The sequence below is a fragment of the Amblyraja radiata genome, chromosome 9 (genome assembly GCF_010909765.2).
Source record: "Amblyraja radiata isolate CabotCenter1 chromosome 9, sAmbRad1.1.pri, whole genome shotgun sequence".
NCBI lineage: Eukaryota > Metazoa > Chordata > Chondrichthyes > Rajiformes > Rajidae > Amblyraja > Amblyraja radiata.
Window position 1 is genome coordinate 4569673 of NC_045964.1, and position 19059 is coordinate 4588731.

The following is a 19059-nucleotide window of genomic DNA, read 5'->3' on the forward strand; positions in this document are numbered from 1 at the left end:
AACCTGTATTCAGTAGAAGCGCATCCTTCAAAATTCAGAGATTTAATTAAGATAATTTGCAGATTGCGCTGAAAATTCTTCCTCACTATTTATCTTGAAGTTCTGTTTGAGAGGTTAGTCACAGCATTGTGTCTGAGATTGCCAGTCACCATCCTGAGTGTTTTTGTTTTCTTCATCTAGATATCGTCTGCTGTTTCTGAAGTAACAAAGTTAGTTTCTAGAAAAACTGGTAAAATGTAAAGTTTTTAAGTTGCAGAGTTCACCATCATACGGAACAAGAGCAAGAATAAAGATCACAACACATTCTCTACCTATGCTTCTTCTGCAGTACTCTCCCTATCTCTGGATTTCAAAAGTCTATTGATCTGTCTTTGTAGGTACAGAGGTTGTGATCATTCACTGCCTGTTGACATACAGAATTCTAAAATTCCATGCACTTTTCCGGATGGAATTTTATCACTGCCTTTTATAATTGAAGTAAAGTCCCTTCACACGTAATTCAATTCTACTAAGTCATAATATATTTGCTCTCCTACTTGGTGTACTTGCAAGTAAACCTTTGAGTCATGTATAACAATACCAGGTTTCTTTGAACACCAACATTCCTATTACAGTATGGATGTCCGTGTGTTTTGACATATTCTATCTGGTATATAGTCACACACTTATTCTTTTGCATTCTCATTTTCACAGCTTACATGCAGAATGGAAATATCACACTAGGTCCACTCATTTCATTGATTTTGATTATAATTAACCAAAGATCATATAATGATAGTAGTATTTCTCCATTATATTCAATCTGAACAGGTCCTATTTACTCCTATTCATTGACTTGCCTTGTTTCTCTAATGTATGTTTCTGGAAGCTAAACACATTACCTGGCATTAACTAAAGATAGATACAAAAAGCTGGAGTAACTCAGCGGGACAGGCAGCATCTTTGGAGAGAAGGAACGGGTGACGTTTCGGGTCGAGTCCCAAGGGCCTTTTGCATTCTCCTTTTGCCAAGGGCCTCGACCCAAAACGTCACCCATTCCTTCTCTTCAGAGATGCTGCTTGCCCGCTGAGTTACTCCAGCTTTTTGTGTCTATCTTCCATTTAAACCAGCATCTACAGTTCCTTCTTACACCTTGCATTAACTAATTGAATTTGTGGGTTTGTATTTTAATACATGTACAAGTAGCTGTAATTTGAACTTTGTAAAGAACATTTCCTAGTGCATTAAAAGTGTTAAATTATGTTTTTGCCAGAGGACAACATGACTTTATTTTTGGACTATGTGCAGCAGTGGTGTCCAAATAGCTGCTGGGGAAGATGAATCACTGAAAACAGATATGAGCTTTAATGTTCCTGAAGGTTAAAAATCACATCTTTAATGACATAAAATATCTTCACCACACATTCGTATTTCTCATCACTAATCCCTTGTTAAATGAAGTGTAAAGCAAAGGTTATTGTGAATAGTTAGTTAACAAACTATAACATTACACAAATCATCAAAAACACCTTTTTACTTTTTAACATGATTTGACTGAATACCTGTTAGAAAGTGCAATTAACATTTTATATAATATAAAGAACAAAATACAATTTAAAAAAAATAATTAATTAATTTTGGAATTGTCATACATTAGGGGAAACCAATCTTCCACGGGAAGTCTGCTTCCACACTTGGCATCCATCAATAGTTCTGTTAGCTACACTTTAATTGGCTGGAGTAAATGAGAAATGGAGCGAACTCTTATTTCCCCTCCAAAAAAGACAAAATATCCTCCATTTGATAAATAGAAATTTATTGAAGAACAATTTCCAAAAAGGGAATTAAATGTTATTAAAACATATATAAATGTGCTGTATGATGTAAAACAAATAAAATGGTTGTAGTTTACCAATGTCCCCATGTATGGTAATCTAGTTTGTCCATTAATGTGATGCAACCTTCCAAAACAAAAATAGTATTTAATGGTTGAGGCAACATTGTACATAGATATTCAATGTAGCAATTTGGCCTGAAGATAATTAAAATGTCTGCACTCATAAATTCCATGAAAGTGAGAATGTAAATGTTACTGTATGATTATATATATATATATATATAAGTGAAATTTTACTGACAAACTGATAATGGTTTAGGATTGATGTTTGTGCAAATTTGCTCCACGTTGAGTCGGCATAGATTTCTCAGAAAAGGAACATTTATAACTCTTTGCAAATATTAATCCATATCTTCAGCTTTTGATCAGTAAATGTCTACATTTAGATGAATCTGTTAACTAAAATGGTAACCAGTTTGAAAATAAAGTGCCTTTTTTTGATTAACATCAAATGCCATTTTGTTTATGGCATTTCCATTCTAAAAATATTTGTTATTTTCTGGCATCAAGTGAATAAACTTTGGGCTGGTGCTTCACTTGATTAAAAACTGAAGTTAAAAAAAGGCACAAACCTGATGGTCAGCCTGTAATCCAGTGGAAGACATAAATATGGTCTTTTGCAACATTTAAAAAACATTACAAGAATTTTTGAAAAGGAATGGTTATTGAATACTCTTGAATTGTAATTGTTCTCAGTAGCCATCACTCTTTCTTTCTGTAGAGGGTAAACTGTAACATTTCGTTGTAGAATTCCATGGTCTTGGACACTATGAATAAATGAAAACTTAATGAATATAGCAGTAAAACTATGAACTGAACTACTTTCTCTGACATCTAATCAAGAACATTAAAAATGCATTCTAAATGTTTAGGAGCGTTTATTTCTGGGATTTCAAAACAGATCATAAATTTTCATTAAAAATGAAAATTCTATTTTCATTTTTTTGTAATCTATTTTAAGATTGCTATCTCACTGGAAAATTTAAATGAAAATTGAACCATTTTCCTGTATCATGCTCTTTAAATAAGATATTTTACACATTGAAATTACTTAACCTATTGAATACATAGCCTGGATATGTACTGAGTATGACTGGGGTCCATCTGGCCTCTCAGTAGGACAGTCCTATTTCCCTGTAGCCCAGCAATATTCTCTCATAAGCCCTTTATGCATTAAGGGATAATTTACAATAGGTACCTGGAGCTGTGAAGCTGCAGCATTCACCGCTGCATCAATGTGCTGCCCTGGAATTACTGGGTAAAGAAGGTTATGCCAGTCTTGATGCACTTCATTGAAGTTGGGAGTTCTGTACCATCTACCGAAGAGAAGTTTCACACTTGCCTGCGTTTGGCCCATAGCCTTCTAAACCTTTCCTATCCCGATACCTATCCAAATGTCTTATTTTCAGGGGTTTTTTTCAATGAGAATGCCATCCCAGAAAGTAAGCTGCATTCATAAGCACTTTTGTAACATCACAGGGCACTGCGCAGCGGGCTGATTAGACACATTGGCATGAGTAAGTCCAGAAAGCAGGGAGATCAAAAGTTTGGTAAAATAATTGAGTTTCAAAGACAGCCTTGTTTAGAAAGACAATGATTTTAAGGAAGACGTACAAAAAACTTAACTAAGGTATGATGATGACCAATGGAGAAGAAGTATATGAAAGGTCGAAGCAAGGCTGTGGAGTCGATACCCAAATCATCCGAACTCTTGATTTTTGTGTATCCAACTCAAACCCCTAGGTATAATAATTCAAAATCTGCTATGTTGACATTACACAAGATGGCATTTCATAAGAACTACATGAATCATCCGGTTACCTTTTAAACCCATGTCCTTAAATTTTTGAGTCTAATGGTTTTAGCTGTGTTATTGGGGCTTTTTTTTATTGTTTATTCTTGGAAAAAACGTAATTCATTATGCTAAAAGAAAAAAAACCACATAGGACTATGACAAAATTAAAATTCATTGAATTAAATAAAAATTATAAAAGCATTACTCCAAAATTTATTAATATAAGGCCACAGGTATAAGCTAAATGGCTAAATTATGACAAAAATTAAAACTAAATGCAAAGGTAGTTATGTTTGCTACAAAAGTACATACCTAAAATTTATTAATAACATCCTTAGGAACAGAATTGCTTCTGCCAGATGCTCTTTCATTGAAGCCCTTAAATCTGATTTAATTATTTTCAGTGCGGAGAAGTCTCTCCACGCAACCACGCTGTGAAAGGAACTCTCCCCCCAATTGTTCCCTTGAACAAGTGTTGTCATTCAACAAGATGACAACTGATTCATCATGTCCCTGTGTGCTCCTGTTTTGCCCACCATCTCTCCACCTGCCATCACCCTTCACCCTTCACCCCTTCAGAATAAAGGAGACTTGGAAGCCTTGGGCAAATTGAATTGTTACTGTCTTTGTTTTTATTTTTTATTTTTACGGAGAGAACAATCTGCGCATGCCGACTGACTGCCTACCCTGAGCAGGGGCGGAAAACCGGGGAGGGGCCAGAGGGGACACATCCCCCCCATGTTTTGAGAGGTGGGCGACATCCCCGCCAGGTTAACCTGCCTGGGCTTGCGAGGAATATGGCCAGCGCGGAGAAGCAGCGCTATTATCCCGTCAGTCCAGGCAGGGCTGTTACTTAACCCGGTGAGACAGGCAGTTGAGCTGCATTTAGCGTTGGATTGAGCCTCCGAAGGAGCGCGTGCGCGCACGTGTACGCATGCACGCGCGGCCGCCAAAAAATTGTGTCCCCCGTCCCCTCCATGTTTTGATAGTGAGTTCCGTTCTTGACCCTGAGTAATCACTCACGGCACGTGCCTGGTGGTATGGCTGTTACTATCATACCAGCAAATTTTACTATTTCTGGATAAGCAGGGATAAGTTTCGATGAGCGATCATATTTCTCTACTTCGTTTAAACCACCAAGAAAATGTTGCTTAAATTCCATTAGTTTAACATCATAAGGCTGCCTTCGCAAGTTTAAATGGGAACACTTTGCACTCGACTGTTCAATTTTATCTAAATACTAGACGAGATGCAGACCAGTTGGGCCCCATCCCCCAAGGCAATAATCCAACACTGACCCATAGCCAACTGCGCAGGCGTGGCTGAGGAGTTCCTGTTCTGATGCCAGAGATCCCCGTTGTGACAACCCCCTCCCACCCCCACAACCCTCCCTCCTCGCTCACACCCCTCCCCCCTCACACCTCCACACCCTCCCACACCCCTCCTGGCCACATACACACCTCTCCCCGCCACACACCCCTCCCGCACCACTGCTCCCCTCCACACACACACACCGTTCTCCCCCTTCCCCTCCCACACATGAAGAGGAGGGGGAGGGAGTGCTCGGGGATGAGGGGAAATGAGCCGCGCCCTCGCAGTTAGGGGCTATGGGTGAGTGGTGGAATATTGCGCTGGGGGAATGGGTTGCGTTGGGGGAACGGGTTGGTGGCGGAATATTGCGTTGGGGAATGGGTTGCACTGGGGGACCAGTCTTCCCGTGTGACTGGGATCCAATGGGTCCCACTTAGTCTAAATATTATTATTCATTTGCTCCTTTTCCCCCCCCATCCCCTGCCATATCCACTTGCGCATAGCCCCCAACTGCGCAGGCGTGGTGGGAGAGGGAGGGGGTAGAGAGGGAGAGTAGGGAAAGGGGGGTGCGCAGCGTCACAGGGGAGGGGGAGGGGGGAGTAGAGGGGGTACAGGGGGAGGGGGAGGACAACTTGTTCTATTTGATCTTATTTGATTGTGCACGCCAGGTTGATTGCATTTGTGGCAACACGTGAAGGTTGCAATCTCCCACCCCATCCCGTTGTGATGTAATATGTAAATGAGATCCATTGTGATTGGACGTCTGTGAGATGGCACTGACATCATCAATGGAAAGTGCTGCGAGCCTCCCACTGAAAAACAGTTAATTTTTTTAAATAAACGATTAAAACTTCAAAAAACTTCGGAAATATAGGTTGGAATGCGACAGGAAGATGTTTATCCTGTTGAGGGGAAAAATGTGAGTAGCATGTGTGAAAATCAGACGGCTGTGGCCAAACATTTTGGAAGAAGATACAAATTAAGGAGATTAAAAGAAAGCCAACACAACCCTGCAAACACACGGAAATTTGGAATGTTGAGAACAAAGGGAAGTTTTAGTATAATACTAGACCAAGGGGGACCCGCTGGACCCCAACGCACCCTACCCGTAGCCCGCACAGGAGGTGTGGGGGGCAGAGAGGGAGCGAGAGGGGGACAGAGGGAGGGTGGGCAGAGTGTGAGGGCGGTAGAGTTTGAGGGGTGGGTGGAGGGCGCGTCATCATAGGGGAGGCTGGTTCCCGAAAGCAACACTCCCTTATTTCTGGCTCCACGCTGCAGGGTCCAGGCAGGGCCCGAATACTGGGGGAGTGGTCGGGGGGGAGGGTGACGTCACTCGCAGTACGAGCAAGTTTTTCCCCAACTTTTTTTCCGATTTTTGAACATTTTCATTAATAACTCGAGAAATAAAGCATGATTTTTTCAGATAAGGCAATTTTGGACTCCACGGAAAAAATCTACCAGAATATGTAAAAATGTTACCGTTAGCGCGTTGTTTTATTGAAGCAAATAAACACATACACACATCCAAGATCAGACTTTTAATAGGTACTAGACCAAGTGCAGACCCATTGGGTCTGTTTCCCCAACGGCGTTTGCGGGGGGGGGGGGTGAGAAGAGGGGAGGGAGGGGAGAGGAGAGCGGGATAGATTTGGGAGGGAAAGGAGAGCGGGGTAGGGGGTGAGAGATGGGGAGAGAGATGTGGGGGAGGGGGGATGGGGAAGATGGGAAGGAGGGAGGGAGGGGGAGAGGGGTGGGGGAGAGAGGGGAAGGGGGAGAGAAGTGGAAGAGGGGAGGGAGGAGGAGAGGGGTAGGGGTAGTGATGGAAGAGGGACAGAGGGATAGGGGGTGGGGGGGGGAGAGGGAAGGGGGTGGGGGAGAGAGGGATGGGAGAGGGAGAGGGGTGAGGAGAGGGAGAGGGGGAGGAGAGAAGGGGGAGAGAAGTGGAAGAGTGGGGAGGGAGGGAGGGGTAGCGGGAGTGGAGGAAGAGAGACGGGGGAGTGATGGAAGAGGGATAGAGGGGTAGGGGAAGGGGTGGGGGAGAGAGGGGAAGAGAGGGGTAGGGGTGGGAGAGGCGTGGGGTAAGGGGATAGAAGTGGATGAGTGGGGAGGGAGGGGTAGGGGGAGTGGTGAAAGGGCAGAGGGGTAGGGGGAAGGGGGTGGTGGTAGAGAGGGAAGGGGGTGGGGGAGAGAGGGATGGGTGGGAGAGGGAGAGGGGTGAGGAGAGGGAAACATAGAAGCATAGAAATTAAGTGCAGGAGTAGGCCATTCGGCCCTTCGAGCCTGCACCACCATTCAATATGATCATGGCTGATCATCCAACTCAGTATCCTGTACCTGCCTTCTCTCCATACCCCCTGATCCCTTTAGCCACAAGGGCCACATCTAACTCCCTCTTAAATACAGCCAATGAACTGGCCTCAACTACCTTCTGTGGCAGAGAATTCCAGAGATTCACCACTCTCTGTGTGAAAAATGTTTTCCTCATCTCAGTACTAAAGGATTTCCCCTTTATCCTTAAACTGTGACCCACTTGTCCTGGACTTCCCCAACAAAAAACTATCCTGCACACATTTTACAAACTCCAACCCATCCAGCCCATTTACAGAATGTGTTTCCCAGTCTATGTGTGGAAAATTGAAATCTCCCACAATCACTACCTTGTGCTTACTACTAATATCTGCAATCTCCTTACATATTTGCTCTCCCAATTCTCGCTCCCCATTTGGCGGTCTATAATACACCCCTATAAGTGTTGCTACCCCTTTCCCATTTCTCAGTTCCACCCAAATAGCCTCCCTAGACGAGCCCTCTAATCTATCCTGCCAAAGCACTGCTGTAATATCTTTCCTGATAAGTAATGCAACACCTCCATCTCTTGCCCCTCCAATTCTATCACACCTGAAGCAACGAAATCCTGGAATATTTAGTTTCCAATCACAGCCCTCCTGCAACCATGTGTGAACATTGGGCATTGCGACATCACACAATGGAACGTTCACCAGGGGCTGGGGCTGGTGCTGGTGCTGATTCTATGGGTGAGAAGCCAGTTTATTTTTGAAATATTGGGGGGGGGGGGGGGGGGGGGGGGGGGGGGAAGGATTTGATTAAAAACGTGTACTTAAACACGACGAAATGTAATGAGGAGCGGGTACTTAGAAAGAAAAGTGAAATCTCTACCGAAATGGAAAAGATGTCGGCGATTCTGCGTCTGGTTTCGGAGTTCCAGTGAATCAAAGGAAGAAATGCAGCCGGAAGCCGTACATGTAAATGGATCCATTCCGATTGGACATCTGCGAGCATTGGGCATTGTGATTGGACATCTGCGAGCATTGGGCATTGTGACATCACACGATGGAAACGAATCAAAAGGCAGAAAGGCAGCCGGACGGACGGCAGGCGACAGGCACAGACTTTTATATAATAGATAGATATGATCAATACTAGACCAAGTGGGACCCGTTGGGTCCCTGTCAGATGGAAGGCCTAGTCCCCCAACGCAACCCATTCCCCAAACGCAATATTCCACCATGCACCCATAGACCGCACAAGAGGCCTGGTCCCCCAACGCAACCCTTCCCTAACACAATATTCCACCACTCTCCCGTTCCCCCAATGCAACCTATTCCCCAACGCAATATTCCACCACTCACCCATAGCCCCCAACTACGCAGGTGCGTCTTATTCCCCTCATCACCCAGCACTCCCTCCCCCTCTTCTTCACCCTCCCTCTTTTTAAACTTTTAAAAAATCCAATTCCCTTGCCCTGCCCGTTACACTGTTTCAAATGACAGGACTCAGTGTCCTGTCATTGTAACGGGCATGGGCAGCAAGTTGGAATTGGAATTTTTACGGTGAGAAGTTAAATTTTTTCAAGTTTAAAATAGACAATAGGTGCGGGAGTAGACCATTCGGCCCTTCGAGCCAGCACCGCCATTCAATGTGATCATGGCTGATCATCCCCAATCAGTACCCCGTTCCTGCCTTCTTCCCATATCCCCTGGCTCCGCTATTTTTAAGAGCCCCATCTAGCTCTCTCTTGAGAGAAATGTGAATAATTTGTAAAAAATAATCTCAACGAAACTGTGATAAAACACACCACAGGACAATTGTGAGTAAGGTGGTCCAAAAATTGTAGCACTATCGTGTACCGTTTTGGTGTAGTTCCGGGAGAACATGGGCACACAGACACGCACGCACGCAGACAGAATCACAAACAAGATGAGAGTTTTAGTAATAGATAGATGTAGATAGATTTTGCAAAATCTGACAAAATTTGAAGAGGATGAGAAGGATTTGGTACTCCCATCTTCATTTTGTGGCTCTGACTTTTCAGGTAGTAGCCCTTTTATCCAAACTGCAACAGCACAGAGGGCCTCTTTTGCTGTAGCAATATGATCCTCGCTCAAAAAGATTTGGTTCATTGGATCTACTTAGACAGCAGCTAACAAGATCTGATTTTCAAGTGGCAGACCCTCTCTTTTCGGCATTGACGATACAATTCCTTCAGCAATTAATCCTCCAGCTTTGGAAAGGTGAAATATTAAATTCAAACTTTGAATGTACCAGGCCTTCACACTTCAGTAGATTCTTATTTGGGTATAATGCCAATGGAGTTCTGCTCTGATTGTGATGTGATTTTTCTTTTTGTAATGAGGTGTGAAATGACCCAGTTAAATTTTCTGAATTCTTGGAAGAGATTTCAGTATGTTGATGCAAGTCTTGATAGTGTAACCTAGCATTTAGCGTTTCTGATGCTACCCCAACAGAGTTGTCAAAATTAGGATACAACTGTTGGGGAACTTGCGTTTAGGCCACTTGGGCATTGAAATGTACTGTAGCGGCGCCTGCTGGCGCACACAGGTATCGAACCCGGCGTTCGGAAGCCGCAGTCACGTGACCTGGGAGGGGCTGCTGTTTTCCGCCGGTTTCGCTTTCGCGCCACAGACGTGTTTGTGAGGACCTGTAAACCAAAGAGTTATTTCTGTAATAAGTTCACAAAAACTTGGTTGCCGTTCTTGCATCCGCCAAATTGGTGACCCTGACTTGTCTAGCCGTCGTTAGACAAAGAAGATCATGCAGGAGGACTACGTTCCACAGAATCGGCCGGAACGAGGCAGGGCTCACCGGGCTTCAAATTACCTTCATTTTGGCCAGACCAACCTCAGGTGTGGTTCGCCCACTTGAGGCACTGTTCCATCTGCACCACATTAGTGCAGACGGCACGATGTACTTTTATGTGGTAGGAGTTCTGCCACGGGACTGTGCCTCGAGGCTGTTGCCATACATCAGAGACCCGCCGACGATCGCTAAATACGAAGGTCTGAAGGCCCTGCTGCTCCATACCTTCTGTCTGAGCCGTAGAGACAGGGCGGCAACGATCCTGCACATGAACAGCATCGGCGACTTGCGGCCATCCACCATCATGGCAAAGATGCTGGCCCTGACGGACGGGCACTGCCCATGTTTGCTCTTCGAATGGGCGTTCTTGGAGCAGATGCCAGACGAAGTCTGTCTGATGCTCGCCAGGGCTGATTTCAGCGATTCCCAGCACCTCGCAGAGAGAGCTGATGAGTTGTGGACCCCACAGATGGCGGGACGTTTGTGCTTTCACCCGCTCCACCGCCACGGAGGAGCGGGTGCAACCGAGACGACATCGGGACGAAGAGCAGGACCAGCCATCGCTGAAGAAGCATCGCCGCTGCCGGAGGTGTACAGCCGACGACGTTGGTACTATTACCATCTCCGTTATGGCCTGGAAACCAGAAGATGCCTAATCAGGGAAATGCCTCGGCCAATCGCCTATAGAGGCGAACGCGATCGGCCCAAACGAAGGCCTCTACGTCCGTGATCGCCACTCCGGCCACCATATCCTGGTCGAATCCGGTGCTTTAGCCAGCATCCTGCCACCGACTGCCCGAGATTCCTGCGTCAATAAGGTAGGACCCATCCTCTCAGCCGTCACGGGAGCGACATTCGCACTTACCGTACGCCGACCCTGGACTTAAATTTTGACTCCCACCCGTATAGGTGGAAGTTCACCGTTGCTGACGTCGCCCAGCCAATATTGGGGGACGATTTCTTGCACGGGTTCTCCCTGCTAGTGGATGTGCGAGGCGGGCAAATGGTTCCAGTGTCAGACCTGTGCCCTGCGAAGCCGCGCAAAACGTTCACGCCCCAACAGCAACTCGACGAAGTAGCTGAGATCCAGCAACCTTTCGCAGCCCTTCTCGCTGAATTCCCTGGGTTGCTCACGCCCCAGTTCGTGGCGTGGTCCACCACATTCCTACCGAGGGCCCACCGGTTCATGCCCGCGTGCGCCGCCTCCCGCCCGATAAACTGTGCATCGCACGAGACGAGTTCCAGCTTATGGAGGACATGGGGATTGTCCGGCGGTCGGATAGCCCTTGGGCTTCCCCGCTGCATATGGTGCCCAAAGAGTCCGGGGGTTGGAGACCTTGCGATGATTACAGGCGTCTCAACGCCGTAACCACGGCAGATACGGTACCCAGTCCCGAACATCCAAGATTTCTCGGCTCATTTGGAGGGCGCTGCCTTCTTCTCGAAGGTCGACGCTGTCCGCGGGTATAATCAAATTCCGGTCCATCACGACGACGTCCTTAAGACGGCCACCATCACCCCTTTCGGCCTTTTCGAATGGCTAAGAATGCCTTTTGGCCTGAAGAACACCGCTCAGGCGTTCCAAAGGTATATGGATCAGGTTGGACGGGGTTTGCCGTTCATATTCATCTATCTCGATGATATTCTGGTGGCCAGCAGCTCGCAGGCTGAACACATTAAACACCTCCGCCTGCTCTTCAAACGGCTGCGTAAGCACGGGTTGGTGACCAACACCGCGAAGTGCCAGTTCGGATTGTGCTCCATCTCCTTTTTCGGTCACAGCATAACCTGCCATGGCGCACAGCCGCTGCCTGAGAAAGTCGACGCATTCCGTCGCTTCCCGAGGCTACTATCCGTCAAGGGCCTGCAAGAATTAATCGGAATGGTCAATTTCTACCATCGATTTGTCCCGTCAGCAGCCGCCATCATGCGGCCGTTGTTCCAGTGTCTAGCAGGCAAGCCTAAGGACCTGGTTCGGTCCAAGGAGGCTGGGTTAGCTTTGAGGGGGCTAAGACCGCGTTGGGCAACAGCACCATGCTGGTACACCCTAGGGCATCAGCACTAACAGCCCTCACCGTGGATGCATCTGACGTCACGGTGGGTGCTGTCCTCGAGCAGCAGGTAGGTAGCCGCTGGCTGCCGCTGCCGTTTTTCAGCAGGCAGCTGCGGGCCCCGGAAATCAAGTGCAGTGTTTTCGATCGGGAGCTCCTCGCGCTTTACCTAGCGATCCGCCATTTCCGTTATTTCCTGGAGGGCCGCACGTTTACCGCATTCACGGACCACAAGCCACTCACGTTCGCTTTAAATAAGGTGCCCTACCCCTGGCCCGCCAGGCAACAGCGGCACCTTGCCTACATATCCGAGTTCACTTCTGACATTCGGCATGTGGCAGGGAAGCTGGACGTTGTGGCCGACGCGCTGTCCCGTCCAGCAGCCCCTGAGGTTTCCACTTTAAGCCTAGGTGTGGATTACGCGGAGCTGGCCACTGCCCAGCGGGCTGCCAGCATGGGGGATTACCGCAATGCTGAATCGGGCCTTAATTTGGCTGAGGTGTCTTGCAGCACCGCCGGCGTGCGGGTCCTTTGCGATGTCTCAACGGGTAAAGCCCGCCCGATTGTCCCGATTGCCTGGAGGCGTCAGATTTTCGACACCATCCACAGCCTAGCTCACCCGTCCATTCGCGCCACCTCTGCCCTGGTCGCGTCCAAGTTCGTCTGGCGCAGGTTACGAAAGCAGGTCGCAGCATGGGCCCGCGCTTGTACCCCCTGTCAGACTTCCAAGGTGCAGAGGCATGTCAGCCCGCCCGTAGAGACGGCAGGTTCCTGCACATCCATGTCGACCTGGTGGGTCCCTTGCCGTGTTCGCGCGGGGCCACTCACTTGTTAACCATCGTAGATAGGTTCACCAGATGGGCAGAGGCAATACCGTTGACTGATACCTCAGCTGAGGCTTGTGCACGCGCTATTGTCTCCAATTGGATCGCTCGTTTCGGAGTCACTTCAGATATTACTACCGATCGTGGGGCCCAGTTCACGTCCTCCCTGTGGTGTGGTATGGCGCAGCTGTACGGCTAGAAAGCTGCACCAGACCACCGCGTATCATCCGGGGTCGAACGGTTTAGTTGAGCGTTTCCACAGACACCTTAAGTCGGCGTTGAGGGCCCGGCTCACCGATTGGCCCCAATTGGGTTGACCAGTTGCACTGGGTTCTCCTAGGCATCAGAACTACGCCTAAAGAAGACCTCGGCATCCTCGGCCGAGCTGGTTTATGGCTCGGTTTTGTGGGTACCTGGGGATTTTCTGCCCGTCACCCGTGATCAGGAGGTCCCTTCGTGAGCAAGCGCGCGCGTTCGTACCGGTTCCCTCTTCCCAACACGGGTCGACCGCGGTGCATGTGCCTACTATGTTATGGGATTGTGCTTGTTTTCCTTCGTTGGGATGCTCGCCGTTACAGCGGGTGTACGAAGGTCCGTACAGGGTGCTGAGGACTGGTACCTCGACGTTCACGTTGGACATGGGTGGCAGGGAGGAGTTCGTCTCCGTCAGCCGCCTTAAGCCAGCCCACGTCGACTAGGACAGCCCGGTGGCGGTTGCCACTCCGCGGCGTAGAGGGCATACGCCGGCCGTTTTGCCGCCCTCTGCATCTGTTACCCCCGGTTATGTTTCACTGGTCCCCTCTGTTACGCCCGTCCCTCGTTCGCGTTTGTCGCGTCCCTCCAGTTCTGTTTTGCCGGCCCCAACTGTTACGCTCGTCCCGCGACCTCGGACTACGCGTTCCGGTCGAACCGTCCGGTTACCCGTGCGTTTCCGTACCGCGGATTCTGGGGGGGGCAATGTAGTGACGCCTGCTGGCGCACGCAGGTATCGAACCCAGCATTCGGAAGCCACGGTCACGTGACTCAGGAGGGGCTGCTGTTTTCGCGCGGTTTCGCTTTCCGCCACAGTTGTGTAGTTTACCACCGTTGTGGTCAGACGTGTTTGTGAGGACCTGTAAACCAAAGAGTTATTTCTGTAATAAATAAGTTCACAAAAACCTGGTTGCCGTTCTTGCATCCATGTTTGGAAGACCAGTACTTTACATACTGGTCTTCCAAACATTATCTTAGCTGACTGTTTATGACATGGAAGGAAACCATAGAGCCTTGTAGTTTATAGCCATATGCTAGCTTTCTAGGGTATAATCCGGGTAGTCCTACTCCTTGGAGACCCATGTCCTTTCCCTTCAAAACAATGCTTTGGTAAATTTCTAAAAGGTTTTTGGACCTGCCTTGGAGCTCTGACCGCTCACTGTGTGATACCATTTCACCACATGCCGCTTTTAGTTCTTTTGTCGATCACCTTCATTCTGTGGCTCCTAATTCCTGACCCCTCTGGGGACTGTTTCTCTCAATCTGCTATTGGTGATACTTTTAAATACCTCTGTCATTACAACTTTCTCTATTCCAAGAAGAACTCCCCCAGTTTCCAGTCTTTCCACATAACTGAACCTTCTGCACCCTTTTAAACCAACTTATTTTTTGTAAATGTTTTGCTATCTGATTCTCCACACCTCTCAGCAGCTGACTCTCTGTGCACTTCTTGCCCAAGTACCCAGGCACATTTCCTGTTGTTACTTTCCGAGTGAGGAGGCATAAAGTAATTATCTTGGAAGTTGGAACTTGCCTTAACTTTGATATATGAGGATTCTTTGCATATAAAATCTCTTATGAGAACGCAATTGCATGTGCAAAATATCGGAGCACACATTCAATGTCATTGGGCTGAGAGATTTTATCCTGAAAAAATACATTGTAACCAAGGTTAACCTTCCCTTTTGTACGCCCAGACAGAATCCTGGAATGGTGAGTCTATTTGCCTGACTCTATGAAAACTTTTGAAGGAGTCAAGTTCCATTGAAACCAGTAGCTCTGATTGTGCTTCACTTGAAAGGCTATTCTTCATTTGGGAAACAAACCTATGGCGCTAAACGGAGACTGCTAGTTCTATCCTGAATTACCAGCCACAGAATAATTGTGAATGTATTTTGGGATTTGAATCCTTGCTTCTGCACTGTTGGTTAGAGCACATCTACCTACTTTATCTGCACTTATACAATCTATGAAGCATATCTGTATTTCCATCAATGTGCATTGTTGCATTGATCCCTGGGGATTTGAAGGAGCTAATTTCTGGTACTACTTGTAGGAATCCCTCCTCCGGGTTTCTGTCCTTATCTCTCCATATGAAATTGACTCAGTGGGTCATCTGTGTCATTATGACTAAAGTAATCATTCACTCTTCTGTGAGTTCTCCCATGACCTGTGAGTCCCTTTTGAGAACCACACCTGATTCCATTCTTAGTTGCACATTTGTAGCCAAGTAATCATCAGCCATGTTGTTCTTCCACATGTCACTGTTATTTCCTGTCCTCCTGTATCCATCCTGGGCTGCCTCTGCCTTCTGACATTCAACTCATCCTATTTACTGCCTCTAAATATTCACACTGCTTGGTCTTCACTGGATTACTGGATGAGCAAAAGCAGCAGAGTCTGTGGGAAATTAAGTTACTGCTGCCCTTGTTTGTGATCTTTAGTACTTTGAAGTTTTTTTATTCTTATTCTTTTATTCAAACATCACAATTTATAAATGCTGCAAAATGTAAAATACATTATGAATGGGTCAGTCAGTCTGTTTATGGAAAGTGTGAATGATGTGAGGTCTTGGGTATGCTCTTTGGTACACATGTGAGAGGTATAGTTTACCTCTCACATGTGGCCGACTAAATGGTGGCCGACTAGGAAAAGGGGAGATGCAGCGAGACCTGGGTGTCATGGTACACCAGTCATTGAAAGTGGGCATGCAGGTGCAGCAGGCAGTAAAGAAAGCGAATGGTATGTTAGCTTTCATAGCAAAAGGATTTGAGTATAGGAGCAGGGAGGTTCTACTGCAGTTGTACAGGGTCCTGGTGAGACCACACCTGGAGTATTGCGTACAGTTTTGGTCTCCAAATCTGAGGAAGGACATTATTGCCATAGAGGGAGTGCAGAGAAGGTTCACCAGACTGATTCCTGGGATGTCAGGACTGTCTTATGAAGAAAGACTGGATAGACTTGGTTTATACTCTCTAGAATTTAGGAGATTGAGAGGGGATCTTATAGAAACTTACAAAATTCTTAAGGGGTTGGACAGGCTAGATGCAGGAAGATTGCTCCCGATGTTGGGGAAGTCCAGGACAAGGGGTCACAGCTTAAGGATAAGGGGGAAATCCTTTAAAACCGAGATGAGAAGAACTTTTTTCACACAGAGAGTGGTGAATCTCTGGAACTCCCTGCCACAGAGGGTAGTCGAGGCCAGTTCATTGGCTATATTTAAGAGGGAGTTAGATGTGGCCCTTGTGGCTAAGGGGATCAGAGGGTATGGAGAGAAGGCAGGTACGGGATACTGAGTTGGATGATCAGCCATGATCATATTGAATGGCGGTGCATGCTCGAAGGGCCGAATGGCCTACTCCTGCACCTAATTTCTATGTTTCTATGTTTCTATGTTTACAGTAATAGGTGTAACTAGACCAAGTGGGACCCGTTGGGTCCCTGTCACAGGGCTGGTCCCCGAACGCAATATTCCACCACTGACCCATAGCCCCCAACTGCGCAGGCACGGCTGACGTTTTTAAAGTTTAAAATAATACATAATAATACACATTTTATTGTCATTGTAAATACATACAACAAAATTTCAGGCGCACTGCCCGAGCGGAGCTCCAACAGAAAAATAATAATGACAATGGAAACAACAAAAACGGCAAGAAAAATGTTGTTGTCAGAATGTGCAATATTTCACAGTATAGTGTTATGGCAGTACAAAATATTGCCTATGGGGGCTGTGTGTTCAGTGCAGAGTGGTGATGGCCTTGGGGTAGAAACTGTTTGTTAATCTTGTGGTGTGCGATTTGATGGACCTGTAACACTTTCCCGAGGGCAGAAGGACAAACAAGTGATGTGCGGGATGAGATGAGTCCTTTTGTATGCGTGATGCGTTCCGCAGGCAACGAGAGCTGTAGATCTCTTCCAGGGCAGGCAGGTTTGTGTTGGTGAACTTCTGGGCTTTATTGATGACTCTCTGCAGAGCCTTCTTGTCAGCTGCAGAACTGTTGCCATACCATACCAGGATTCCATGTGTCAGGACACTCAATGGAGCAACGGTAGAATGACACTAGCAGCTGTTGTGGCAAGTTGACTTTCCTGAGTGATCTTAGGAAGTGAAGCCGTTGTTGTGTCTTCTTTACCAGGAGTGCGTGTTAGTTGACCACCTGATCTGCTGCGATGTGGGTGACCAGGAACATGAAACTGGAGACTATTAACCTCTGTACCTCCTCCCTGTAAACTGACACATCGCCCTCAGTGATCAGCCCCACCACTGTCATGTCATCTGCAAATGTTATGATGGTGTTTGTTCTGTGGGTCGGTATGCAGTCATAGGTATAGAGTGGAGGAGGGGGCTCAGCACACAGCCTTGTGGAGTTCCATGCTGAGTGTCAGAGTGGGGGAGTGGTGGGGTCCCATCCTGACTGACTGCGGCCGGTCCATAGGCAAAATGGCAATAACGTAAAAAATAAGATCAATGTGAACGCATCTCACTCTCCCTCTTCAGTCCCCTATTCCCCTCCTCCATTATCCTCCCTCTCCCCACCCTCCACTGCTTCCTCCCCTCATCCCCTCCCCTCTCTTTCCACTTCCCTCCTCCATTACCTCACCATCCCTCTTCCTACCCCTATCCTCCTCCATTTCCTCTAATCCCCTAGCACTCCCTCCCCCTCCTCTTTACCCTCCTTCTTTCCCCTCCCCCACTACTTCCCTCACCTTGCCCTCCCTCTCCTTTCCCCTACCCTGTCACTCCCTCCCTCCATAACCCCTCACTCCTCCCTAACCCCCTCCTCTCCCTCTATCTCTGTGCTTCCCCACTCTTCACCTCTCCCCTTTACCACTCCCCCCCACTAAACACAATGTTAAAATAACATTTCTCCTCCTCACCAACTCCCTCCCTCCCTCTCCTTACAACAATATAACAAATCTCTCATTGCACTGGGAGTCCTGTCATTTGTTAACATTGTAACGGGCAGGGGAAGTTTTTAAAGTTAATTGTTTGATTTTTTTTTTAGTGAAAAGTGAATTTTTTAAAGTTTAAAATGTGAATAACTTGTAAAATATAACATCAATCTGAATGGAACGCTGCTGTGTTTTTGAAAACTGAGGGTTTTAAAAAATGTAAATGAGATCCCATTGTGATGTCATTATGGGCTGGAACACTGCTGACGGGCAGTTTATGTAAATTAGATTCCATTGTGACGCCAAATGCTGCTAACTGCCAGTGCAAGTTCAAGTGATTTTTGTCAAACTGGATTTTGTAAAGTTTAAAATGTGAATAACTTGTAAAATATATTATCTATCTGAACGAAACACAACACCACAGGACAATGGTGAGTAAGGTGGGCCAAAATTGTAGCGCTATCGTGTACCGTTTTGGCGTAATTTCAGGATCACACATCCTCACAGACAAACAAACAAGAAGATGGTTTTAATTAATACTGTTAAGTAAAAATCTTGTTGGGTTTGAGGGATTAGGTAGCAATGCCATGGTTCTTTCAAATCCTCACTTGCGCAATGCCCATTCCAGAAGAAATGTGTGAACCTGCTTTGGGTTACTCACCTCGGTGGTCATGAAATGCTTTGAGAGGCTGATCAAGAACCACATCTGCACCTTCCTCCCTCGCAACATGGACCCGCTACAGTTCGCATACCGTCCAAACAGATCCACGGATGATGCGGTCTCCCAGGTTCTGCACACTGCTCTCTCCCACCTTGACAGCCAGAACGGGGGCTATGTGAGGATGCTGTTTATTGACTTCAGTTTGTCTTTCAATACGATAGTCCCCACCAGACTTGCTGAGAAGCTGCTGGAACTGGGGCTTAACACTCCCCTGT

The 19059-nt window shown here is 46.9% G+C and overlaps 1 protein-coding gene across 3 annotated transcripts in view; it reads right to left on the reverse strand.

The window, feature by feature from the left end:
- Nucleotides 1-1778: 1778 nt before the first annotated feature.
- mok (MOK protein kinase) overlaps nucleotides 1779-19059 on the reverse strand; it is a 103720-nt gene continuing 86439 nt past the window's right edge. For 2 of the 3 annotated variants that reach the window (XM_033026535.1, XM_033026536.1), the window contains exon 12: nucleotides 1779-2643. In XM_033026535.1, coding sequence (XP_032882426.1) covers nucleotides 2569-2643 — 75 coding nt within the window. In that variant the 3' untranslated portion in view covers nucleotides 1779-2568. The remainder of the gene's footprint in view (nucleotides 2644-19059) is intronic. The other variant, XM_033026534.1, reaches the window with a different exon arrangement.